Genomic DNA, 25,143 nt, shown 5'->3' on the forward strand with positions numbered 1-25,143 from the left:
TGTAAGTGCCAGCACTTCCACCTGCATTAACTTTATTTATTACACAAATAAGACATTTACAAAGCACAACATGAAAGGTAGGTAACAAAACAGACATTGGTTTTACAAAAAAGTGCTTACAATTTTTTTCCACGCGTGTGTGTTTTCCCCCTTTTGTTTTGTATTTAAATAAATAGTCTTGTTGGCCTGTACGTTCCCAGGCTGCTCTAACAGGCTAGTGGAGACATGTCTGAACCGCAACATGCTACGACCACGTGATCCACGCAAGGAACAGACCCTGGGGGGGAGGCTCAAGGCAGAGTGGGTTCTGGGTGTCCCTGGGCAGGGCTCAGCTGGCCACTCACCACATGACTGTGCTCGGGACTTCTATCATGGGGAGAAAAAATCAAAGGAAAGATCAGAGCTCCCCAATCACCAGGCATCGGAGCCAAGCTGCTTCTGTTAACATCAGCACCGAGCGCAGGGCTGGGTACACGTTATTCACTGAGTTCTGCACCCAGCTGCACTGCCCACATTCTGAGGGGTACCTTCTATTTGCCCTGAGTCAGCCGAAACCATCTTTGAAAGGAGAAAGAAGCAACTTCCCTTCTTGGGCTGCACCCAGGCCCAGCCCTCCTCCAGGTCCCATAGCAAGAATGGCCGATAGGTTTTCATTTTCAGTGCCAATTGCAAGCATCTGGATTCTGAAACCTTCTCCAGCCTCAGTGAGACAGAGAGTGCTGCAGTCGATTAGCCATGTCTGCCATGGGTGGACACAGGAACAGCAGATACATTTGTATCATGAACTTGCTTTCCCTGGCCTGGAGTCTCCTTCCAAAAGCAACATACCAGGTTAACCAAAGCAGGAAGGAGGACTTGGGCTGAAACATGCTTACTAGCAGCCTCTAGTGGGAAATGCATCAGGACACCAAGTTATTCTAAAATTACAAGATAAGCTTGGGACAAATGGGTGTCCCCTGAAAACATAAATCGTGGTCTTGTATAGCCCAAGCCCTTTTGTTTGGGGCAGAAGAGTTGCAGCAGGACAGGGTGGCTGTGAGCACAGCTGGGTCTGGCCTGCATCCTCAGGAGTGGGTGGGGCTGGCTCTGGGCAGGGCTGATGGGGAAACCCAGAAGGGCCAGCTAGAATCCTGGGCCTGGCGCACTCACCTGGGCAGCCGGCACCCTCTCTGGACTCAGCGACGGGTCTAGAATGAACACCCTGACTGCTGTTTTCCTGGGCTCTGTTTCCCAGCACCCCCATGAGTGGTTCCCCCAAAAGAAGACATGGCCCAAGCACCCCTATCAGGAATCAACAAGTAGCCAACAAGGGACCCCAATTCTAACCTGTCCAAACACTCAGAAATGTCCCCACACAGAGCAGACACCATCTCTGCTAGGTCCCCTGCACATACACTGGATAAGTAGGTGGGAGCAGGGCCCCAACCCGAGTTTCTTCTTTCCTCTCCTTAAAATGGCTAGCGCCTCTCCCAGCCCAATGTGCCACATTCTGCTCCTGGATTGCCAAACCAATGGATGGGGGGCTTTGCCCACCCCACCCCCAGCCCCCACTTAACCCCCTGCCTCTTGGTCTGGGCAGGCCTCCATCTCTGCCCTGTTGGGCCTCTCAGGGTTGGTCAGTGTCTCTTCTCTGTCTGAATTGACTTGACATAACCAGACAGATGGAAATGATAAAATTAGAACAGAGCTCTCCTTTGGGGACATCCCACAAACACTGTAGAGTTTTCCAGACAAAAGCAACAGAATGGATAACACTGGGGGTTGTCGGCTATTCAGAATTCAGAGATGGTTCCAAGGAAGAAGTAAATAAAGGCCAATATGGGAGGAAAGAAAACCTGTCAATTGGAAGGCTGTTGACGTCGCGCAATTCAATTCGGCCTTTTGCTATTGTAATCAGCTTAAGTTGAAGATGACTCCTGTATAAATGGGGAAACCGGGCTGTTGTTTCGCCCTGGCTCCAGATTTCAGGGAGCTCTGCCTTCCGGGAGCAGGACTCCGTGGTGTTCCTAGCGGGTTCTGGTTCTCAGCAGGAGAGGGGAGGGCCAGGCCGGGGGGGCCCCGCTGGTGGCGGGCAGGATGGCGGATGAGGGGTGGATGCGGAGCGGGTGGATCCCTGGCAGCGACTCGGACTCCGGGTTTCAGCGGCTGAGAGGCAGCTGTGGGGCACCCACGGACAGATGCGGAAGTGCCGGCAGCGTTAGTACTGAAAAAGGATGACCTGCAGGAGGACGGCATGGGGGGTGGCTGAGTTGGGGCCTGCCCCCAATCCTGGCAGCCCCCCAGAGGTCTTCGAAGGCCTGGAGAATGAGGGTGGCCCAGGACCCACCTCTGGGTTCAAATCCTGGCTCAGTCACTTACTTGCTGTGGGACCTTGGGCAACTCACTTCACCTCTCTGAGCAAGTTTCCTCATCTGTCAAATGGGAAAGACAAAACCTCTTCCTCAGAACAGGGAGGATGCAGTGAGAGAGGAGGGCAGCGGCAAATGTCTACTGGGCACTGGGTGCGTTATTTCACGAAAACCTCGCCTCACCCCGAGGGTGTCTCACCATCGTCTCCTTTTTACCGGGGAGGGCGCTGAGGCCAGAGAGGTGAAGATGAGTGAGCCCACGATCACACAGCTAGGCAACCCAGGCCTGACTGAGAGCAGGCTTTCTACCTCTCCAGGCCACCATGACAGTCCTCATCGGTGCTTATCAAGCACCAGGCAACGGGCCTAGCCCTTCACTTTGCCAAGCACCTCGAGAGGCAGATGGCTAACACACACCAGGTGCCTGACACACAGTGGGTGGTCAGGGACGGACTGCCCCCTTCCCTCTCCCTCTCCCACCTAAAGTGCCCAGCTGACCCCTCACTGCCGCCCACACAGCCAGTCCCCTAAAGTTCAGGTCAAGGATTATTGACTGTTTGGTCAATGAGATGCGCCTTTTGACAGTAAAGTGTCAGGAGGAGGTTTCAAGCGGTCCGGGGACATCAAGCGGGTACAGCCATAAGGCGGTTCCATTTTCTGATCAGGACTGCTACCTGCCCAGGTCAGTTACCAAGAGGAGAGATGGAGGAAAGCGATGGCAGTGACCTCTGTAAGTGTAGTCGTAATAACGACCCACAGCTGCGAGCACTTTCTGTGCCCCAGGCCCTGTGCTAGGCTTTTACAGATATGATCGCACTTGCTCCCAGTCTTACACGGTGGGGACTATTATTATCCCCATCTTGTGGATGAAGGAACCGAGGCTCAGAGAAGTGAATTAGGTCCCTAGGTCTCCGAATGAGAAGGTGGTGGAGCTGGGATTCAGTCCGCTCTCCTCTGGGCTCTGGGACACCTGGCTTTGGGTTTTTCCTAAGAGAAGCTTTCTCGAGAGGGATGACTCTGAAGGACTCTTCCTTTCCATGGGCTTCAGCCTCTCCATCTGACTGATGGCGACTGGGCCCTGATTTCTAAGGGCCTCCCATGCTTTGAATGAGGGGATCAGGGGCTGTGACCAGGAAGAGGTGTGATTCTGGAAACTCCCAGGCACACGTGGCCAGATGATGAGGTGGTGGAGACAGTAGGTGAGTGGGTGCCACCCCGGATGTTCAGAGCACCCCTCTGGCCAGGCCGGCGCTGGTCCTGATGAGCGGGTTGGGGGTGCTGCCCCAGGGGCACTGAGTCTCCTCACGGCTAAGCCGGCACAGGCTCGGAGGGACTTGGGAGAAAGGCTCTGTACTGACTGGCCGCACACAGCCCACCAGGCCCTGTGGGTTTGGCAAGATGTGGACAGAAAAGGTCCCTGGGAGCCGGCAGGAAGGTCTGACAGTGAGAGGGCAGAAGGTCGTGAAGAACAGGGGAGACGTTTCTCTGCAGAGCTGCTGGACGTGAAGCTGGGGATGAGGCCCAGCAAGGGAGAACTCTGGCTCCGCAGCCAAACCTCCTCCAGCCAAAGCTGCCAGACCCCAGACCAGCTCAGCCTTCAGGCTCGACCAGACATAACCACACACTCAGCTGAGCGACCAGGAGACAAGGGCTCATCTCCAAGTGCTGAGCCCAGCCCTAAACCCTTCCAAGGCTTCCCCCTGCCCTCTGGGAAATGCCTAAGCTCCTTGCTTGAAGGTCCAGGCCCTTCCCCCCACTTCCCTGAGCCTCGGCCACACAGTCCCTCAAATCCAGGTTCCTTTTATGTCTTGATCTTGGCACATGCTCTTGTCGTCTCCTGCTTCCCCCCGCGAGAGCTGGTCAGTCCATCTTCTGGGTCCTCAAAGGACATGTCCTTCCCTCACCTCAACTGCCCTGTCATCCTGTGGTGTAGCTGCCTGCCTCCTGCTCCCTCCTTAAGGACAAGAACCTGGCCAGCTCACCTCTGCAGTGCCAGGTCTGATGGGACTTACACGCTCCATAGGATGGGGGCAGCCTGAGGCAGGCAGTCCTAGGATTGAGACCAGCTGTCCCCACGCTCACTGGGTGGCCCTGAGTGAGTTACTGTGCTGGCCAAGCCCCCAGTTTCTGCAGGTATGAAATGGAGTCAACCATTGTCCTCCTCCAGGGAAGCTATGAAGGGCACGGTCAGAGCACTGTGTAAACTGTAAAGTGCTGCACAGAAGGAAGTGATTACTGAACTCGGTGGACTTCAGAGTCTGATGGACTTGTTACATACATCCCTGGACCAACTGTGTCACCTCTCTGAGCCTCTGTTTCCTTATCTTTACCATGAGGACACCATCCTCATATCCACAGGCACTGGGAGACCACAGGTGTAAGGTGCCTGCCGTGAACAGAGGAGCTCTTCAACCAACAGCAGCTCTTCCTGTGAGCACGACAGCCTCAGAGGGGACGTTCCTGGGGTGTGCTCACCCACCCCCAGGGCTTGCGGGATTTCGTGTTGAATAGGTACTACCACTTACTTATAAACCTTTTGGTCCTACTGGCTGTCTGTACCCCGCCCCCCACCATCCACCTTCCTCCATGGCACCCAGCACAGAGACCAACGCACAGTAGGTGCTCAATCAAGATCACATCAGCTCGGTGTTACACCTGCAGATCCCTGGGCTCTGCCGCAGGCCTCCGCACCAGCTCTCTAGTGAGGAGGCTAGGATGGGCATCTTTATAAGCTGCCCAAATCATGCTGAGGCACATGGCACTCAGCTCAAAGGTCTGGCCCTCTCTCCCTGGCCCAGCATTCCCGCTGACTCCCAGGGCTCCTTGCCTCTCTGAGGACCACTACACTGATGCTTCTGAAAGAGGCCTCCAGGTCCCACCACGGTCCATGCTCCTCCACCTGGCAGCCCAAAACCCTCGCCTCTCACTCCTCTTCTTCCCAAGCCTGTGCGCCAGCAGCACTGAATTGCTCCAGGTTCCCTGAGAGCCGTGGTGGCTCATGCCTTCTCTGCCAAACTCTGACTCAGCCTTCAGGCCTGGGCTCAGGCGTGCCTTCCTCCGGGAAGTCTTTCTGTGTTTCTCCTGAGCTGCGCCCCACCCCCCGCCAGCTCCCTTGGCCTCCTCAAGGGCAGGAACTGTGCTTTCTTCATCTCTGTGTTCCTGGCAAATGACTCAGGGCTCCCAGGCATGATCAGTACGTAGCAAATGTCAGCTGAATAAATGAATAAGTGAGATGAACACAGACAAGGGTTCTCATTCAGGCTCTGTGACCTTGAGCTTCCTGAGCCTCAATTTCCCCATCTCTAAAATAAGGGAGTGTCTTTCAAAGCTCGCTGAGAGGCGTATTGGAGCAGAGAGGGAGGTAGGGGCCCTACTGTCTCTACAATCTCACCCAGAGCAGCTCCAGCCCTTGCATCTGCATCATGCCTTAAGGAAGAGTCAACAAATGGGTCCTCAAGCTTAAAAATAAAACTTTCAAGCCACTGGACTGGGTGATGTCTAAGCACCTTTGGATGTTCAGTCCTAATGCTCGAGACAACCCAGAGCTCGGGTTCCACAAGGGAGGACTTGACAAGTGACCGACGTCACTGGCTGACCTGCTGTCCCTGGGCCCCATCAGCTCGGGGATATTCACTCCCAACCAACAGAATACAAAGGAGGAAGTAAGAGGAACCCGTGAGATGGTGGGAGGCAGGGTGGCGTGTGATTTACATAAGCCCTCCTTGGAACTGCAAAGTTTGAGCAAAGAAACTAAATCCACAAATCTGAAAAAGAGAAAGCCAGCCATCAGCGGGAGGCCGCAAGGAGGCTGGCCGTGCACATGGAACACACTGGCACCTGCTCAAGGGTCTGCCTTGAGGGAACAGCAGGGGCCTGAGTATGCTGGGCAGAGGGTCTGCCACAAAGTGGCGTGGTGCCCACTCAGTGATGAGAGTCCTGCCAGAAACCCATCCCAGGAGGGTGGATCTGACCCACCAGACCCAACCTGGTTCCATTTACCTTCTCACCCCGGTTGGAGAGTGGCCCATCCATATCAGCTTTGAGGTGGACCGGGGGCGCGGTGTAAGGCAGCCGGCAGTGCACCTGCCCGCACTGTACCTGACCTGTGGACGAGAGGATGCCTTGGAGCCCAACCCCCAGCCTCCATGCAGGATCCCACCAGCCCCGTGCTGGGCAGGCTGGAGTCCTGGGGCCAGTTTCACCTCTGCCACTTAGCAGCTGGGTGGCCCTGGGCAAAATTTCAATAGGGTTGGTTGCAATGTGGAAGTCTTTATGATCTATCTATAAAGTGCTATATGGTAACAGTCTGGCTCACTAATAAACACTCATAAATGAATATGTACAGAACATCTCCTACACGCAAGGCTGTACCCCATCCATTAGGATCCTCCCTCAGTGCTTTGTGCCTCCTTATCTCCCAATCACCAAAATTTTCCCCCGAGACCAGCTAAAAGACCCTTCACTCACCTGTCACCTTCTTTATGATGCTCTCCCTGACCACCCTATTCACAATTGCAACCCAACACCAATATCCACCCCACCCCACTTTCCTCCTTGTTAGCTTTATTTTTCCCCCTTAGCACTTACCATCATCTGACTTACCATCTATTTCTGTTGTTTATTTGATATTATGTGTCTTTGCCAGCTACAATGCAAGCTCCAATGAGCTGGGTTGGGGTGGGGTGGGGGGATTTTTGCCTGTTTTCTAGATTCTAGATCAGTGTAGATTTCCAGTACCTAGAATGAGGCATGGGCTCTAGTAGGTACTCTTTAACTATTTGTTGACTGAATCTCTGTACCCTATTCCAACATCTAAAACTGTCCATCCTGATGTCTGACCTGAAGCTCTCATGCTTTCACCTCTTTACCACTACAGTGGAGAAGAGAAGTCTGTGTCCTCCCTGTTCTCTGCACTTCATCCTCTTTGGTCACAGGGGAAAGAACCCTGTACAGAGACTTACAATTGACATGTAACTGAAGACCAGTTGCTGTGCCTTTTTGAGCCATAGTCCCCTCATCTATAGAATAAAGTGGTTGTACAAGATTTGTGAGTCTTAACCGGGGGGGGTTCTAGGGGTCCATGAACAGCCTGAGATTACTTGGGAAACTATGTGTGTGCACATATTTCTGGGGTCTGTTTCCAAAGTTTTCTTTTTTTGCTTTTTTCTTTTTTTTAGATTCCAGAGGCTGGAAGGCTCTGGGAAACCGAGGAAACTGAATTCAGTGAACTGCAAGTTAAATTGCTAAGGTGACCTTCAGTCATTCAGCAAGAGGTAGTGGGTCCAAACACCCTTGACACCTTCTGCCCCAAGCTGGGTTCACCTTGACGGGAAGAGGAAAGGGCTCAGGCCCTTCGCTAGGTGTTCAAGACAGTTCCAGGCTTGGCCAACAAAGTATGTGGGCAGAGCCCTGGTGTGATTCTGGAAGCCAAGGCCCCACTCCCCACGGGGTCACCTAGATCCCTTTCTAACTCCACAGCAAGTGCTGGCTGCTGGCCCAGACTCTTGGTACCTAGAGATCCCTGGTCCTTGATGCCTTTAACAGATAAACTTGATCGTCAGTGGGCTCTATGCAGGCTGAACATGTCATTGTTTAGAAGAGAAAAGGAGAATAAAGTCCCTCCTACTGAGCAGATGGTTCAGAAATGGAACAGAACAAAGAGACATGATTTCCAACTGGCAGCCTGGTATGGTAGGCAGGACTCTGCACTCCCAGCTCTGCCAGCCAGAACCACCGCCACCATCACAAGAGCAGCTAATACTTATCCAGCATTTACTAAATGCTGAAGACATTAGGTCAGTGATCTCATTTGATGCTCACAACGCTGCTGTGAAATAAGTACTTTTTTTTTTTAAAGAGATTGGATTCTTACTGTTCTCATTCTTACAGATGAGGAAACTGGTATTTAGGGATGCTAAGAACCTTGTCAAATGTCACACAGCTAGTAAGTGGCAGGGACAGGATTTGAAGCCCCAAAGTCTGACACTAAAGGGCACTCTCGATCGTTAAGGAATCCTGACTCCCACTAATTTACCGCAGGCCCTTAGTTTCCTCATATGTACAATGGGATGGTGATCTCTGAGGTTTAGAAACATGTGTTAGTACAGTGCCTGGCACATGGCAGGGGCTCAGTACACAGCTGTGCTCTCTCTGACCTCATATCTCTTTCCCATTTACTTAGAGCCAGAGAAGGGAGGGTTTGAGTTTGTGGGTATGTTGTCACCACTTCTATTTTTCTGGTCACGCCCAGCTTTGTGGCAACAATCAATGGAAACAGCCTCAAAGGGAAAGAAAGTCTGTGATAAGCATCTGCTCAATAGCAGATTGTCACCTGTTCATCCCCTAGAAAGGCACAAGGTTCTATCTTTCTTCCTGCTCAAAGGTCACTCCGCCATGACCTGCCACCTCATTTCCCTCCCAGTGCCCAGTCCCCATTGACATGCCTGCCCTCCCTCCTTTATTAGTTTACTGTCTCTCCCCCCATCCCATCCTGCAATGTGAGCCTCAGGAGCACACAGGTTTGGTCTGTGATGTTTTCTGTCGTATCCCAGTGCTTAGAGTACAAAAGACATTCAACAAATATTCACTGAATGCAGGAGCAGATCCTCACAACCCTGTGAGGTAGGCATTACTGATGTCCCAGTTTACGGATGAGGAAACTGAGGTTCATGGAGGTCAGCTGACTTACCTAGACTGCAGCACCCAGGAGCCCTGGGTACTCCTGTCACACTGGCTTTCTTCTACAACCCCACAGTGTGCCCGAACTGTGGACGAGGTCCATGACACACTGCTTTCTGCCTACATTCGGTTCCTGTTGCCTGCACTTCTCTTTCCCCACTCTTTGTGTCTCAGTGATTCCTACCCATCCTTCTGGTCTCAGCCTGCTGAGAGGTGACATCTCCAGACATTCCCATTCAGCATCTTTACCAGAGGAATTAACACAATAAAAACCAAATGTTCATCAATCTGGTATTGTTTCATGTCTCTCCCACCAGAACGCAGGCTCCACCAAGGCAGGGACTTTATCCATCTTACTCTCTCCCTAGTCTCTGGGCCCTGGCACAGAGTGGGTTCTTGGAAAGTATTTTTTGAATGGTGAATGGCTTGTCTCTATCAAGGGTCTAACCCCACTGAGGCAGAGCTGGGGAACTTAACTCCTCTCCCCAACCACCAGGTCGGAACGGCTGCGCGGAACATCTCCACTCACGAGGCTCAGCATCGCGTCCGCACAGCTCGGCCGCCCACGCACACTCCTCCACTCTCCCCCCTTCCCAAAGGTCCGACGGCCAAGTTGTCGCGGTCACTTACTCTCAATGTAGCCGTGCAGGGTGACCATGCGAGCCCGCTCGGGGCTACTGAACGGAGAGTAGTGGATGTCGTCGGACAGGGCGGAAGGGAGGCGGGAGGGCGGCGCCCCGGAGGGCGGCACGGGATGCTGCGGCGTGTGCTTTTTATGACGCGCCCGGCAGTTTTGAAACCACACCTGGAACGACAGCCTCAGCAGCCTCAGCCTCACGGAAAAGGGCCGGATGCGCCGCGGTAGGACCCCAGGCGTGGCTGCCTCGTCGCCATCTGAGGAAGGGCGGCCACGTGCGCCCTGGACCCGCGGCTCCGCAGCCCAGCTCCGCGCTCGAGGGCCCGCCCCCAGGTCCCTAGTCCCCGCCCCAGACCCGAAGGCCCCGCCCACTCCCGGCCCCACCTGGATGACCCTTCGGCTGAGGCCCGTCATGTCCGCCAGCTTCTGCAGCGTCTGTGCGTCGGGGTTGTTGTCCTGCGCGAACTGCGCCTGCATAACCTGCCAGGCGCCGCGGGGCGGTGAGGCACGAGCCCGCGGAGGTCGCCAAGGCCCCGGCCCAATCAGAGGCTCCGGCCCGGAGGCCACGCCCCAGACAGCTACAGCCCCTCCCCGCCACCCGAGGGTCCAGGCAGAGGGGCGGAGTCAGGAGGCCCTCTCAACCACGCCCACCCCGAGGCCCCGCCCACATGCGGCCACACGCGGCCCGCGGCGGTACCTGCAGCTGCTCGGCGGTGAAGGACGTCCGCGCGCGCTTGGCCGGCTTGGGCTGACTGTCCTGTTCCGAGGGCACTGCCCCCTCCAGCGTGAGGCCGTTCCCTGGGGGCGACAGAAGTGGCTGACCACGCGTCCCCATCTCTTCTAGTGGCAGCCTGGAAAGGACGGGGGTGGGGGGAGCTGGTCCCTGGAAGTGTCAGGAGGGAATTGGCGGGGAGCGGGGATCCCAGGGTCCTAGTCCCTGAGCTCAGTCTTTTGGGGAAGGGGCTTCCACTTCTGAGCGTCTGCTTAGTACCAGACGCTACTCTTTCGGTGTACCCTGTAGGTCTCACAGCCCTGAGGATGGGTGACCTTATTCTCATGTTACAGCGGAGGATTTCTCAGCTTCTGAGGCTCAGAGAGAAGAAAGTCCCTGCCCAGGACATTTCGACTAGTATTCTGACAGCTGGCTGACTCTAGCGTCCCATATTGGGCTCCCTCCTTGATAAACTGGTGAAACCAAAGGCTGGTGCAGATAGGAAGCAAGCAGGTTACAGAACTGTGATCCTAATTTTGTAAAAATGGATGGAAGCAAAACCGTTGGAAGGATATACATCAAAGTGTTAGTAGTGATTAACCCTGAGAAGTGCAACTATGGCAACTCTACTTCAATGGTTTCTGCAACTTCTGAAGTTTTTATGACGATCATATGTTGTTATCCTAGTTCTCTAAGGTTTAATTTTGTTAACTGGAGTATATGTTAGCTATTCTCTTTCCACCTACATTACTTTTTATAATCACACTAATTATATTCCCGTTTTATTTTTTAATACCTCATTTTTCTGAATACAAAGGCAATACATGCTCCTTATCAAAAACTGATAAATTTCAGGTAAGCACAAAAAAAGAAAACAAAAATCTCCAGAAATTCCACCACTGTTTACAGTTTTTTTTTAATTAGGAAAAAACACTTCAAAAGAAAAGCCAAACAAACTCTCCATAGAACAAAATCTGAGAAGATATGCACTAAAATGTGAGGGGGTGGTGGTGTTTGGAGTGGTCTTTATTTTCTTCTTTTTGCTGAACCATCCTTTCTAAATTTTCTATAATGGACATATATGTGTGTTTAGGTTTAAAAAGTAAAGCAGTAGCCAAAACTGAGGGCTGCTCAGTAAAGGAGATCTGAGGCCTTAAGCCTTCAAGCTTCCTTGCATGGTAGGAGTCTGGAGCCAAGCCTGGCTGTGAGAGCTGGAGTGTAACTGGCAAGGCTGTGACTAGGGATGGTCCTGGTTGGTCCAGGTACAGAAGGAGCCTGGAGTCACTGATGGGTCACAGTGTGGAGGAACCTCTGACTCCTGGGCTTCCATCCCAGCTCCACTACCGACTTGCCCAGTCATTTGCAGGTAACTTCAAGCACTCCAACTTCATTTGCTCCCCACCCAAACCCACTTAGCCATCATCCTGGCTGGAGAAAGTGATGGCCCTGGTGTGGCCATGGACAGGAACATTCAGGGGAATTCCTGACTAGTCCTCAGGCTGGAAATTGAGGCAGCATGGTTCATAACCCTCCTCAGAGGCACTGGGGATGGGGCAGACACTTTATAACTCAGCCCCCACAATCCCTGGGAGACCTGGACCCTGTTCCTGGGCCTAAGTGTCTTGGGAAATCACAGTATCCAGAAGTGACTTACGGATCTCTCTAGTCCAACATCCATCTTGCACACTAGGGAGACTGAGGCCCAGAGAGAAAAGGAAACTTCATATGTCAGCACAACAGGCCAGAAGCAAAACAGAAGCTCAGGTCTCCAGACTTAAAGGCCTTTCTCCTAACCATCCAGGATGGAAGCCCCCACCCCCAAACTTCTGGCTTGGAGCTGCTGAGGTGGGAGTTGGGAGAACAGGGTCACATCATCTCCCCTAGACTGGCCCAAGCACGGTTCCAGGCAGCTGGTGGGGATGAGCCCCTAAGCCAATCAGAGCTGTCCAAAAGTGGAGTAGGCTGCCCCATTATGAGAATCATCTCTAGCGTTCATTGAGTGCCTCTTGGCTTTACAACACATCAACTCATCTGTCTTTGAGGTGTCTTATCATTACCCCCATTTTACAGATTAGGAAATGTAATTTGCAAGGACCGGTGGTGACTTCCTACTTTCCAGTAAATAAATGATGGAGCCCGAAGCACAAGGTCCCTGGGCAGCCCCACCCTCGGGCTACCTCCAGGTGATGAAGGGGCGAGTGCCTCTAGAGAAGTGTGGGCAGTCCCTGGGATGCCAGGGTCAGGTGGGGTCACATAGGACAGGGGGCCGAAATGCGGCCAGTTTCTGGGCGGGGCGGGTTGGGTACCGTTCTCGGCGGCCCTCTTGAGGTTCTCGATCATGGTGTCGTAGTGGATACGGCACAGCACCTTCTCCTCGACCAGGCCAAACTCCTCGCCCGTGGATAGCTGGCGCTTGCACGAGAAGCAGGCGAAACAGGCTAGGTGGTAGGCGTTGCCGCGCGCCCGCCGGACCCAGTCGCTGGCATAGATCTGTCGGCCGCACCGTGCGCACTTGGTTCCAAATCGGCTGCAGGACACCGGGGCGGGGAAGGGGCGAAGGTGAGGCTCAGACAGGCCAATCAAACCCTAGTGGTCCAGCCGCACCCCAGTTCCTGAGGGCCTTCACTCAGCATTTCCTTTTGTCTGGATTCACCACCCCCCCAGCCAAGTCCCACCTAGACGGTGAGCTGTTGGGTGGTTTTTATTTTCTTCTTGGTGCTTTTATGAGTTTTCTATATTTCCTGTAACGATCACTTATATTTGTATATAACATTAACCTGCTCATTAAAATATATCATACGGGTTGGGGAAAATATATAATAATAGTAATAACTTAGGCAAATTTATGAGCACTTACCACTTGCCCAGCAAGATTCTAAGTTTTATGTTGATAAGCCCAATTAATCTTCATTTTGAAATTGAGAAAAATGGGGACCAGAGAGGTAAAGTAAGTTGCACAAGGTCACACAGCTTACAAGGATACAAACCCTAGCTAGTCTGACTCCAGAGATAAAGCAACTGTAACCCAGTTATAGAGAAGCTCAGAGTTTCTTGGAAGCATAGACAGATATGCACTTACTGGCTTTGTGACCCTGGGCACCTTGGTTAACACCTTTGAGTTCTCATTTTCCTTGCCCTGAGCTGAACTTAGTGACAACAGTAGTGATTACTGCTATTTGTTGAGCACTTTGTAGTCTATTAAAGTACCCAGCTAGTCCCAGACTCTGGAGCCCAGTGACATTCTAACAAGACAAAAAAGCCCAGACCAAATGCCCCACTCTCCCTGAAGCCTTCTTGATTCAGCCTCTTCCCCTCTTCCTCCCCCTTTGTGGTGTGGCTACTTGGGTGTGGCTGCCTCCACCACCAGACTGGGAGCCCCTCCAGGAAGCGGCAGAGTCTGCTTTGCCCCATCCCAGAAGTCAGCCCGAGGCCTGTCCCCAGAGCACCAGCGAAAGTTTGTTCTTTAAGTGTATGACTCACCCTATGACCCTATCCCAAAGCTCGGAGCCTCAGTTTCCTCTATTTCAGGGAATGGTGCCCCCACTCTCCCAGCCTCTCAAGCTTAGAAACCTCCCTGTCCTCAACCCCACATCCAACCAATCACTGGGTGCTGTTGGTTCCCTTTTCTAAGTATCTCTGTGACCTATCCCCTCTCCATGGCCACCACTGCCCTCCTCAACCAGGCTCCCATCATGTGCCCCTCCAAGGCCAAGCTCCAAGCCTGTCACCCCTGCAAAACAATCTCCACACAGGGGCTACAGTGAGGTTTCCAGCATGCACACTTTATCCTGTTTCCTGCCCTGCTTAAAGTCCTCTGGTAGCTCCACTCAGCCCTTAGGATCTGGTCCAAAATCCTTGGAGTTTATGAAGCCCCAAAGACCATATCATCTCTGGCTCATCTCCTCCCTAACCTTCGGGATCCCTCACCCCACACGCAGGCGCAGTCCTGGTCAGCCACAATGGAAGATCAGTCCCCTCTGAAGCACTTTCCCACCCCAGGCCTTTGCATAGTCTGCTGCCCCCACCACCTCCCCCAACCCCGTGGCTCCCAGCACCACCTTCTCAGCACTGGTCACACCGACTTGTAAATGTCAGGTTTCTTGGCTCTCCCTTCCACCCTTGGCATTCCTGGGAAAGGATCAGGAAAATTTGCCTTTGTGTCCCCAGAGGCACACTTCCACCCGAAGGTGCACTCTTAAATGCTTTTGAATGTGTGGAGGAACCAGCCCAGAAAATGCGCTCTGGTTACAGCCTTGCCTGCGTTGGAAAATGCAAGCCACTGCCGGTTGAATAAACAGTCTCGGTCTAAGGTTGAACTCAGTGCTAGAGCGCGGAGGCCTCGGCCAGTCCCTGCTCTCAGACGTACCCCCAACTCAGCTGTCTCTCGGACAAGGAGCGCAAGGGGAATGGCGGTGGGGGCACGGTTAGCTCAGGCCGCGCTGCGCGCCTGTGACGAATTAATCTCCCCCAAAACACAAGTGTCTCCTGACCCTGGAAATTTAGCTTCCCCAACCTAGCCAGTGGTCTCGGTTCCCAATTCCTTAATAAAAAAGGAGAGGAAATCGCCTTGCCCACCCCAGCCCCTTCCTGCCGAGTGGACGGTCCCGGGTTCCCGGCTCCAGATGGGAGCACTTCCTGGCCTCTGAAAGGAGGAAGGGCAAGCTGGGTGCAGAGCCCTTGCTGTGCGTCTGGGTCCTGGGGCACATACCCTCTCCACAACCATGTTAAGTGGGGACTCTGGCACCCAATTTCCGCACGTGGAATCAGAAGTTCAGAGTGGATGAGTGACTTGCCCAAGACCACACAGAGTGTGTGCGGCAGGGGTTGAGGTGCCTTCCGAGATGCAAAAAAAAACACTAGAACCTTTGGAAGCAGCCGGACGGGAGATGTGTAGAGTTGAATCCCGAGGGTATGATCAGGAAAGGGGTATTGGCTGACAGACTCGCATCCCTTCTCCGGGCCTTGGGTCCTGGAAACTCCGGCTCGCTGGGCCTGGGGCCCCGCCAGCTCCAGTAGGTGGGGAGTGCATTCCCAGGGAGCCGAAAGAGCCGGGAAGCAGAAGGGCCCGGACTTAAGAGGCAGGCTAGAGTGGACAGGGCTCCAGCCTGCGGTCTTCGTGCTCCGGCGTCAGGGCGCTGCACGAGTGTAAGCTCCCGGATCCTCGCGCTAGGCTTTACGGATCCCTCGTTCTCCGCCAGAATGCATCCAAGACTCCCCGCGCATCCCTGATCTTTCCACTCCAAGAGTCCGCGACACCCGGGCGCGTTCAGCGTCTACCATGGCCGCTTACAGTGCCCTCATCCCCTTGCTCTGAGACAGGAGCTGCTAGAGACCTCTGAGCAACTTTCTCACCCTCCGCGTGTCGCCCCAATGCCAGAGGCTGTCCCCAGCTATCGGATCTCCCCACTGTCGCTGTGTCTCCGCCCAGTCAAACGAAATCGTCCTCACGTTGGGTCCTTGGATGGGGATGGGGATCATGATGCAGTTTTGGATGCATTTCGGGCCGCTTCTGAAGCGTGTCCCCCACCCGGGGAAAGGCTCAGTGGCACGAACAAGGGGCACGAGGAAGCTTACGGATCGAGGCTGTGACAAACCGACAGACTCCTTCCCAGGCGGGCTGCGAGGCCCGAGCCGCCGGATTCCGGAAGCAGCGAAATCGGCGGCGGAGACAACGAAACTTCAAGAAAGGGGTGTTCGGGAGCTGCGAAGGGAGCGCCAAAGGGATTAGGGGGCGCGGCCACCGCACCCCAACCCCCAGCCTTATGCGCGCCCCTCCCTGGATCCCCGCGCGCGCCGCAAGGCCAAGGCGCAGAACACAGAGGTGCTTTAGGGATGGAGAGGTGTGGACCGAGGCTGCTCATCCAGGCGTCTGCTAAAGGGAGTAGAGTCGGCAATGGGCACCTCTGCGCCCTCTCTCACCGGAGCAGGGAACGGAGATATCTGGGTATTCGTGGCTGTGCGGAGGGAGCTGTGAGCCACTGACCAAGTCAGGCTCCTTCTCCCGGCCTACCTCTCCCGGATACCGAGTAGGAACTCGGTAATTATTTATTGGATGAATGAGCCTCAACGAAGGAACCCACCGGAGTTTCACTACGACCACTGCCCCATTACTAAGCGACCCCTTCTCAGCATGAGGAAGCCGAAGCTCAAGAGTGGGAAGGCCAATGTTAGTTAAGAAGCCAGTGAGCAAACGCGCTGAAACTCAAACCGATGTTCACTTGTTTTGCGTTCAGGACTCTCACTTGATGGCCTTAGACAGATTCTATGAAGCAAACAAGGGAGAGATCAGAGGTGGAGCCCTTTCTATTCCTTCAGCTCCTTCCCTTCGGCGCAAACCCTTAGAAGAAGCCAGAAACAACAGAACCAGCAATTAAGAGGTTAAAACACCCCGCTCCTCGGAGGTCCCAGCCTGAGGCCCCTCCCCCGAACTCTTCGCTCCCCCAACATCTGTCCCCCAACAGCTGGCGGCCGCTGGGCCGCTCTCTGCCGCGGTGGGGGGCCGCTTCCCAGCTCAGAGCCTCCCCTGGGACCCTCGTTCTGGGGGAGGGGGTGGGGTCCTCCCGCTGGAGTCCGCCGTCCGAACTTGGGCTCAAGGTGGAAGTAGAGAGAGAAGGCTGCGGGCTTGCCCTAAGTCACACCGGCCCAGCTGGGGACTGGAACTTCAGTAGGCAGCTCCCCCTCCCTTCCAGGCCCAGCCCAGGGCACACTCTGAACCCCACCCCCATTAACGCAAGGAGAGGTAGTTAACCCTTCACTCGCCACTCTCATGGTTCAGAGACAAGAGGGCCAGGGATCCTGGTGACCCGATCCTGGCAAAGTTGCTCCAGTCACTGGATCTCTGAGGCGGTCACTCCTGCCCAAGTACTCCCAGGGCCCACCTAGAGAGAGTCCCATGTCAGAGCACAGTGGGTGCTCACTGTAGGAAGCAGACCAGACTGGGCAAGGACTCTAAGGGCCGTCAGAGGGGGGTCTTTGCCAGTCCATGGGCCCCACCTTGCACAGGAGGCTGCTGACACATCTAGAGAAGAAGAATACTGAATATTTAGACACAGGGATGGTGAGTCAGGCAGCCATAGAGCTCATCCAAGTTCTGCCGCTTATTAGCTGCATGACCTCGACACTCAGGGCTTCAGTTTCTCCTCCTATGATGTAAAGATTATGACAGTATGATACTCACAAGGTGGATCGGAGGATTCAATGAAATAAAGCAATGGTTCTGGGGTTAGAGAAGAGCTCTTGACAGTGTCTGAACCCCTATCCAGTCCCTCTTCCACAATCTCTTGTGACCCTGGGCGTGGCACTTTCTTCTCTCTCGGGACATCTTCTCCCCAGCTATACAATAGGCACGATGCTTTAGGAGGCTGGGGGAGCCAGAAGGGCACTGCAGATCAGTCTCTGCCTGCCTTTGGGGGGCAGCAGCCACAGGGTCAGTGGGCAGGAGGAAGCTGTCTCGGGTTTTGATTGCCGAGGACAGTGGAGATGTGAATGCCACAGAAAGGAATGCTATTTTTCCCCAGAACTTTTTTCCCTCCACTTCTTGGAAGAAAATAGAAAAATGGTCTTAATAACAACAACAAAAAAGTGAAAAAATTAAAAGCAGTACATATTTTCCTAGTGGTAATTTTTTTTTCTGCCAGATCTCAGAGAGTGAGGGGAGGTGGCAATCTGATTGAATCCACAAAGGTTGGTGAGGTCCCTGTTTGGATAGTGTTGGAGAAACTGAGGCAGAGAGGCCCAGCAACCTCATTGAGGGCATACAGCCAGTAGAAAACCAACCCCTTCCAACAATGCAAAGCCAAGAGCAGCCCTGGTCCTCCAGACTCTCCCAGGATCTGCAGCCTCCTGCCCCAGTGAGCTTGGAGTGCCTTCCTAACTTCTAGATTCCTGAGCCCCCAACTTCCAGTTTTGCCAAAAGAGACTGAAGGGGGATCTACAGGCCGATGTCATGACGGAGGGGCAAGATGGGGAGTAGAACCAAGAACAAACCCTTCCCTGGGGGATAAGACTGAAAGGCAGAGGACCTCAGAAGCCACCAGCGCCCCCTCCAGGGATCTTGGCCACTTCATCCCTCTCTGCATCCTGTTCAGAGATCTTGGCCTCTCCTTGGGGTGAGTACTCCAGTCCATTTCCCATCAGACCCTTGACCTTGGGCTTCAGGAAACAGAGGGCTAGAGAATCTCAGCACATGAGCTCCAGCTCTAGAGAGGGGCTCTGCCTTCCACGACTCCACCACCACCAGGAAGAGCTCTCTTTCAGCTCTCTCCAGGAAGAGCTCCCTTACAGCAGCCACCCAGAGCCTGGGGTGCCACTCAGAGCAGACAATAGTCCCTGCCTGGAGCTCTGCCTGCTTTTTTCTCTCCTTTTTGTGGGTTTTATTATTTTTGTTACAGGTGGGGCTTCCAGGGATGAGTTATGCCCTCAGGGAGACCTGGCTGGGGGAGAAATGATCAGAAGAGCCACAAGACTTCCTTCATCCCAGGGAATGCCAGCTTTTATTCCCTCCATTTTCTTAACCAAAAATCTGTTTTAGTTTTGCTTTTGGGGTTCTTGTCACTGGAAAAGGATTCATGCTCAGAACCTGCAGCCCAGAAGCAGCCCAGCCCACCCCTCATCCCCAAACTGCCTGAGGAAATAGCAACAGAGGATCGTGCCTGGAATCCACCCGGCCAATGGTGACAATGGTGACACCCATAACACCTACCAGTTAGGGAGCTTCTACTGACCCTTCTTCCTTTCACTGGTCTCCTTGACAGCTCATAGAGAGAACCCTGATTGTAGGACATGGAGGGCAGAGAGATGCAGTGATTTGCCCAAGGTCACACAGTGATTCAGCGCTGGCCAGATGAGCCCTGTCTCTGTGTCTCTCCGCAACAGCTGCACCAGTGGGAAGAGGGACTCCGCATTCAGTGGAGGCGCTGAACAGTGGGGTCAGGATCTGAGTTTGACTAATCCTTGAAGATCTAATAAAGCACATCAGCCAAGGAGGCCTGTCCAGACTGGGCATGAGACACAGCGAGGACATGTGGGCAAGTGACTCACAGGGCTGTCAGGTCCGTCATCACCAGGAGGGCCAGGAGAGGGGTCCGGGCCTGCCTTCCTCTACAGGAAGAGGCCTGCTGCGTTTCCCAGGCTGGAGACCTGTCCCTGGCTAGCTGATGAATCCAAGGGGCCCTGAAAAGCAGCTGGCTTGTTTTTGTTGTTGTTGTTGTTGTTGTTGTTGTTTTAACCAACTGAAGTCAGACCTAGAGCAGGGAGCTGGCTAGATAGAGACTCTAAGCTCCATTTCCTGCCTTGGCCAGCTAAGAGTCAGATGAGACAGCAGAGGAGAGATGTGACACTCTGGTTTCACATCACACAATGATAATCCTGCCCTCCACCACACACACCACAGCCCACATCCACAAATCCACATTCACGTCAAACCTCTGAGCTCTCAGTGCCTGAATTAAGACCATAAGCAGAAATGCCCCTTCAGAGGAGGAGTGTGTGGTGGGGTGCGGAAGGACAGGATTTCAGAATCCTCACCCTCTCACCTCTGGATCACAGTCCAGATGTAATCTTGCTCTGACACACAAGGTCCCAACATTCACACAGACATGCATTCCTGACACTCACACATGAACATGAACATGCTTTTTGTAAAGGAACGCTCATGCTGTCCAAATGCCCCTCACCCTGCTCAGTGACACACCCAACCCCCCCCCCCAGCCCCACCACACAGATCGGGACAAGACAGACACAATACCCTCCTTGCACACAAAGTCCTAGGCCACCTGGCAGAACCGCCCCTCCCCATGCACACCCCAGCGCACATCCTTTTACACCCATGTACCAAAGAAGAGTCCAGTTCTTGTACCAGGCTTCCTAAGGTTTCTTCAGAGCACCTCAGCCCCCAATGCTGCAAACTCCCCTGGGAGTCAAGGTCTTCTCTTTCCAAGCTCCTAGATACTCAATGCCAGGGGTTGGGGGGCGACATTGCCTTCCACCACATTCCCTGACTCAGGGGATCAGGGGATCGTTCTGGGGCTGGGGTCTTCCCAGGAAGACTGAAGCCATGGCCTCTCCTGAGGCCAGGACCGGAAGGATGTCTGCGGACTGAGCGGTGGTGGTTATAGGGGAGTAGCTTTCTCCACTTCCTGAGAAAGCCCTTGGGAACAGGCGTCCCTCCCAGGAACCAATCCCACTCCACTCTCTTCCAGCTCCATAGGCCGGATGGCCCGGCTTCAGGCCTGCTTCATGCTTCCCCACCGGGAGCAGGCAGGCTGCCGCTACTCCTCTGACCTCGCAGTGACCTCGACCCCATGACCAGGTCAGGCTTGAGCCGCGTGGTGAGAAGAGAGGCTCGTGCAAGTGGTTCAGAGATGCGGCGGGAGGGTGAGCCCGACTGCGGTCTAGAGGGGCCGGGACGCGGCACTGCGGCGCGGAGAGCTCAGCCCAGGGTGACCCTACTCGGGACCCTGGCTGAGGCGCCCAACTCCGCCTTCCTGTCCTGGTGGCCCAAAGTCAGCGCCTAGACCCGGGAGAGGCTGAAGCCGGGTCCGAAAGGATGACGGAGCTGGAACAGGCGCCTGGGACCCAGACGGGACCCCAGGCTGGAAATTACTACACTCGAGCGACGCGGGGGTAGAAGTTGAGGCGCAGCCGGAGACTGAGGTCCGGGATTAGATCGAGGCGCTTGAAAATGGGTTTGGATCCGAGTCTAACGCGAGGAGAGTACTTGGGGCCAGAGCAGACTCGAATGCAGCCTCGAACCGGGCCGGGGTCAGAGTGAGGGAAAGATTCTGGAGCCCAGCTCAGGGTCCTGCCCAGGAGAGACGCAGGCATGGCTGGAGTAGCAGTAGGGTTGGAACCCACAACCGGAGCGCACCAGAGTTGCAGCCAGATTGTGGCTGGGATACGAGCGGGTCGGGGCCAGAGCTGGGGACATCAGAGCTGGACCGACGCACTGGAAGTCGGAACTGGAGCCTAAGACTCGGGCAGGACCCGAGACGGAGCCAGAGACGCGACCAAGACAGAGTGGGCCACAGCAACCGGAGGCGGGTCACCTGTCCGAACCTGTTCGGGCACTGGCACCGGGGCTGCAGCTTCCTGACGCTGAGGGCCGGAGAGTTGGGCCCGCGCGGCCGCCAGGAGTGCACTCGGGACGCGCGGGCTTGGGAGTCAGAGACACGCGCCACACAGGCGGTCTTCGCGCGTGCCGGGGGCCTGCCTGCGGCGACATTGCTGGCCCAGCGGCTGCAGCCTACCTGAAGTAGTCCATCTTGCAGAAGATTTCCTTGTTCTTGATGTAGCAGCTGTTTTGCTGCCTCAGCGACGTGCGACACACGGAGCACTCGAGGCACCGCACGTGCCAGATGAGGTTGTTGACCTGGGGAGGGTGTGGAGGTGGGGGGCGTCTCAGCGCCGGCCTCTTCTCACACCCGGCCCCAGCCTCCCCTACCCCATTTGCAGACAGAGACGCTGGGGCTCTGAAGGTGCATGGGACTTCCCTACTTTCCTTCTGTAACGCTGAAGCTCCGGGAGGTAGAAGTAAACTCTGCACTCAGGCCATTTTTCAGACTGGAACCCGGGGGCTCAGAGAGACCCTAAGATTTGCCCAAAGCTGCGAAGTCAGGCAGCGGCTAAGCCAGGATTCGAAATTCAGCGCTGCTTCCCTGTAGTCCTCTGGGTTACAACCCACACCCTCCCAACATCCTGCCCCTGTCTCACCTTAAGCAGATATCGGTCCAGGATCTCGAGGCCGCAGCTGGAGCAGATGTTCTTGCCGGCGGACGGCACGGAGGAGGCGGCAGAGGGTGGTGAGCAGACAGATGGCGTGCTGGGCGTACAGGGAGAGGCCCGACCCTCGTCCTTGTCCAAAGCGCCTGCCAAAGCCTCAGCATCCGACTGAGCCTGCAGTAGCGGAGAGAGGAAGAGCCGAGCGCTGAGCTGAGGGCTGAGCCGGGTGCCCAGAGTTGCTGCTGCCTCGGAGACAAATCTGCGGCCCAAGCGAACCAACTGACAACGAAATCCCCCCGAGACGACAAGCCACGGGCTACAGGACAGGAAAGGAAGAGCCTACTGGAGAGGAAAGGACGGCTCCAACTTTTAGCACGCGCGTCCTAGATGCCAAAAGCGGTCAAAGCTCACATTCCTGGCCAGAAAACCGAGGCTCGGAGAGGGGCGGCGCCCTCCGGGAGTCCCCTAGCACACAAGCAGCCGTTCGGGGCCGGAAAGCTGGGTCATTTCCTCAGGGCCCGGCCGCCGGGGGACCAGGGACCGAAGGTAGGGCCGAACGAACTCACCATGGCGGGTGGCGCGGTCCCTTCAAGGCAGCGGGTGGTCGCTTTGCAGCCGGACCCTGGCTGGGCCATCACCTGGGGGAGGGGGGAGGGAACGCAGGCGGCGGCTGCTGCAGAACTGGCTCCGCGCAGCCTGAGCCCAGCGCCTCCCCGCGCCTGTTATATAAACCCGCGCGGAACAATGAGTCCTAACTTTGTAGTGGGCATTTAAAGCCCTTCCCCACAAAAGCGGTGTCTCTCTAATGAAGCAATTTGAATTTGGATTGGATTTTTTCCCTCTCTCTCCCCCTCTCCCTGCACTTAACCCGTGGCTCTTGAAGTAATCGCTTAGTTCCCTTGCAATCCAAGCCTCTGAGGGGGAAAAAAAAACACGCGCACACACACAAACTACCTGCAATTAGAAATTGTCGTGAATGCCCAAGATAAGAGGTAGCCAGAGTGTCAATTCCAACTGTCAATCAGTGAGATCCATCAGGCCGCCCAAAGAATTGCAAATTTGATTTTTTAATGGTAGTAATTAAAAATCGAATTTTTTCTTCTTCCACCCTCCCCCCTTCCTCGCTCCCTTCTCCTCCTCTCGACACAAAATGCAAAAAGGAGAAAAGAGAAAAAGAAAGAAAATAAAAAAGAGATGGGGGGTGGCGTTTGAGGAAAATAAAACCCGAAGCGCTGGGAGCATCAGCTCGACCGCGTCCGCCCCGCGCGCGCGGCGAAATAGATGCGGGGATACTGCCGAAGATTCAGGCGCCTTTCGAGGGCCAGTCGGAGGGAAACCCAGAGCAAAACGGGGGCTAGATTGGGGTCGAAATGGGACCAAAAAGAGAAAACGCAGACGTCCAAGAGGAGGAAAAAGCACCCTCCAGCCCCTCGGAGCGCCAGGGACCGGCTCCGTGCCGCGATTCTCAGCGTTGCGTCCGCACAACCCCCGGCGCATCGGCGCTATCAGCGCCTATTCAGACGGACAATACCCGCCTCGCCTCCTCTTGATTCGCCTGTGTCTTTGCTAAATCGCTTTTTGAGAAATTCCTCCAACATTTGCATAATGTGTTCCCACTTTCCGCGACCCCCCCGCCTCGTGCTCGCGCGCGCTCACACATTCACATATACACACTCCCAGGCGCACCCCCGCACCCCTCCTCCTTACGACTGCCCGCCACCCGGCCCGGCCCGGCCCGGCCCGGCCCGGCCGGGTCTCGGCCCCTGCCCGACCCCGGCCCAGACGGCTCACACGCTCGCTCGCTCGCTCACCTGGTCGGTGGCGGGGCCGCCCTCGGCCGGCAGCCGGCAGCCCTCGGGCAGCGCCGGGGCGGCGTTCTCATGCTTCCAGTACATGGGCCGGGAAGCAGCGGGCTCAGCCGGCGCTCGGCGCGGAGAGCCGCGCCGAGGACGGCCACGGCCGCAATGGGTGCAAAGGCTGAAGCAGGAGCTGGAGGAGAGCGGAGGCGCCGGACCCGCCGCCCCGGGCCCGGCCCCAGCCCCCGCCCCCGGCCCGCGCGCCGCCCTGGCCTCCCTGGCTGCTGCCGCCGCTGCCTCGGAAGAAGGTCCCGACAAACTTGGAGAGGCCCCCGCCCCCTCCTTCTCCTCCTCCTCCTCTCGCTCCTCGTAGTCCTCCTCCTCCTCCTCTCCCTCCTCCTCGTCCTCCTCCCCCTCCAGCTGCGGCGGCGGCCGCCCTGCCTCTGGAGCCCCGCTCGGTTCAAGATGAGTCATGCGTGACCAATCCCCTCCCCGCCAAGGGAGAGCGAGACACACACAGCGAGGCAGCGACCCAGAGACACACACACAGACATATAGACACACAGAAACTCCGAGCTGCTGACGGAGAGACTCAGAGACACGCTGACATACAAAGGCACCAGCAGGCACACATGCACACGGCTCTCACTACCGCCCCTCCCTCAAGGGACACCCACAGCCCTCAGGCACAGCCCCACTTACAGGTACAAGAGGGACCCAAGGTCACAACTTGGGCTGAGATGGGTTTCGTATAAAGTCACACATTATATTCTGTTGATGCAATCCCGTGCCTGGTACGTTTGTGTACATCCTGATGCAAATGATTACCTGTTCACATCATTTACAGGAGCACGAGGCATCCACACACACTCTTACACACCTGCGCAGCTGCCTCTGCTCCATAACAACCAAAGGGCATACCAGTTCCCAAGGGCTTGGGCTAAATCCCATCCTAAATGCACTGGGCTGGGTAGGGGAGGGAGAGGGCTGGAGTGGAGGTAGGATGGGGTAGGGGGCTTCCCCTGAACTCTCCAGGGAGGGATTTCCTGAGACCTCCCCCTTCTTTTCAGAGTTTGCTGAGCTATCCAGTCAATGCCTACCTCACCTTCTCTAGGGTTCTACTGACAGTGAGAGAGGTAGAGGAGGCAGAGAGGCCCAGGCATCTAGGTAGGAGACAGCTCCCAAACACTCAGACACAAAAGCCTCAAACTCAAAGACAGAGCCTTGCACACTCTAACACGCAACATACACACA

General features: G+C 55.2%; 2 protein-coding genes and 1 long non-coding RNA gene across 7 annotated transcripts in view; 2 read left to right on the top strand and 1 right to left on the bottom strand.

Moving 5' to 3' along the window:
• Positions 1-7,632, top strand: part of MORN5 (MORN repeat containing 5) — a 41,200-nt gene extending 33,568 nt beyond the window's left edge. For both annotated transcript variants that reach the window (XM_010956188.2, XM_074362173.1), the window contains exon 6: positions 7,526-7,632. In XM_010956188.2, coding sequence (XP_010954490.2) covers positions 7,526-7,595 — 70 coding nt within the window. In that variant the 3' untranslated portion in view covers positions 7,596-7,632. The remainder of the gene's footprint in view (positions 1-7,525) is intronic.
• Positions 1-24,267, bottom strand: LHX6 (LIM homeobox 6). Of its 4 annotated transcripts, XM_074362169.1 has the most exons (10): positions 23,905-24,260; positions 22,660-22,731; positions 22,085-22,267; positions 21,622-21,743; positions 12,682-12,902; positions 10,361-10,461; positions 10,048-10,143; positions 9,657-9,831; positions 6,348-6,451; positions 1-2,218 (listed from the first exon to the last, which is right to left on the bottom strand). In XM_074362169.1, exons 1-10 carry the CDS (start codon positions 23,986-23,988, stop codon positions 2,198-2,200), a joined length of 1,179 nt encoding a protein of 392 aa, XP_074218270.1. In that variant the 5' UTR covers positions 23,989-24,260; the 3' UTR covers positions 1-2,197. The 4 variants fall into 4 exon arrangements, with proteins under 4 accessions (XP_074218270.1, XP_074218271.1, XP_074218272.1 ...); XM_074362170.1 differs by lacking the exon at positions 6,348-6,451 and having other exon boundaries at positions 23,905-24,267; XM_074362171.1 differs by lacking the exon at positions 22,660-22,731.
• The window catches only part of LOC123617192 (uncharacterized), an 18,966-nt gene continuing 16,084 nt past the window's right edge, over positions 22,262-25,143 (top strand). Inside the window, exon 1 of the long non-coding RNA XR_006725326.2 lies at positions 22,262-22,639. This is a non-coding gene — a long non-coding RNA (uncharacterized LOC123617192). The remainder of the gene's footprint in view (positions 22,640-25,143) is intronic.

Source organism: Camelus bactrianus, chromosome 4, assembly GCF_048773025.1.
Source record: "Camelus bactrianus isolate YW-2024 breed Bactrian camel chromosome 4, ASM4877302v1, whole genome shotgun sequence".
Classification (NCBI taxonomy): Eukaryota; Metazoa; Chordata; class Mammalia; order Artiodactyla; family Camelidae; genus Camelus; species Camelus bactrianus.

Bases quoted from the DNA above. Each gene is read 5' to 3' on its own strand.
- LHX6 (XM_074362169.1), bottom strand. From the start codon at position 23,988: ATGTACTGGAAGCATGAGAACGCCGCCCCGGCGCTGCCCGAGGGCTGC. The intron at 9,832-10,047 runs GTGGGGCCGGGA...CTGTCGTTCCAG, and splicing joins TCAGCCGAAGGGTCATCCAG to GTGTGGTTTCAAAACTGCCG. The intron at 6,452-9,656 runs GTAAGTGACCGC...TCTCGTCCACAG, and splicing joins CCTGCACGGCTACATTGAGA to GTCAGGTACAGTGCGGGCAG.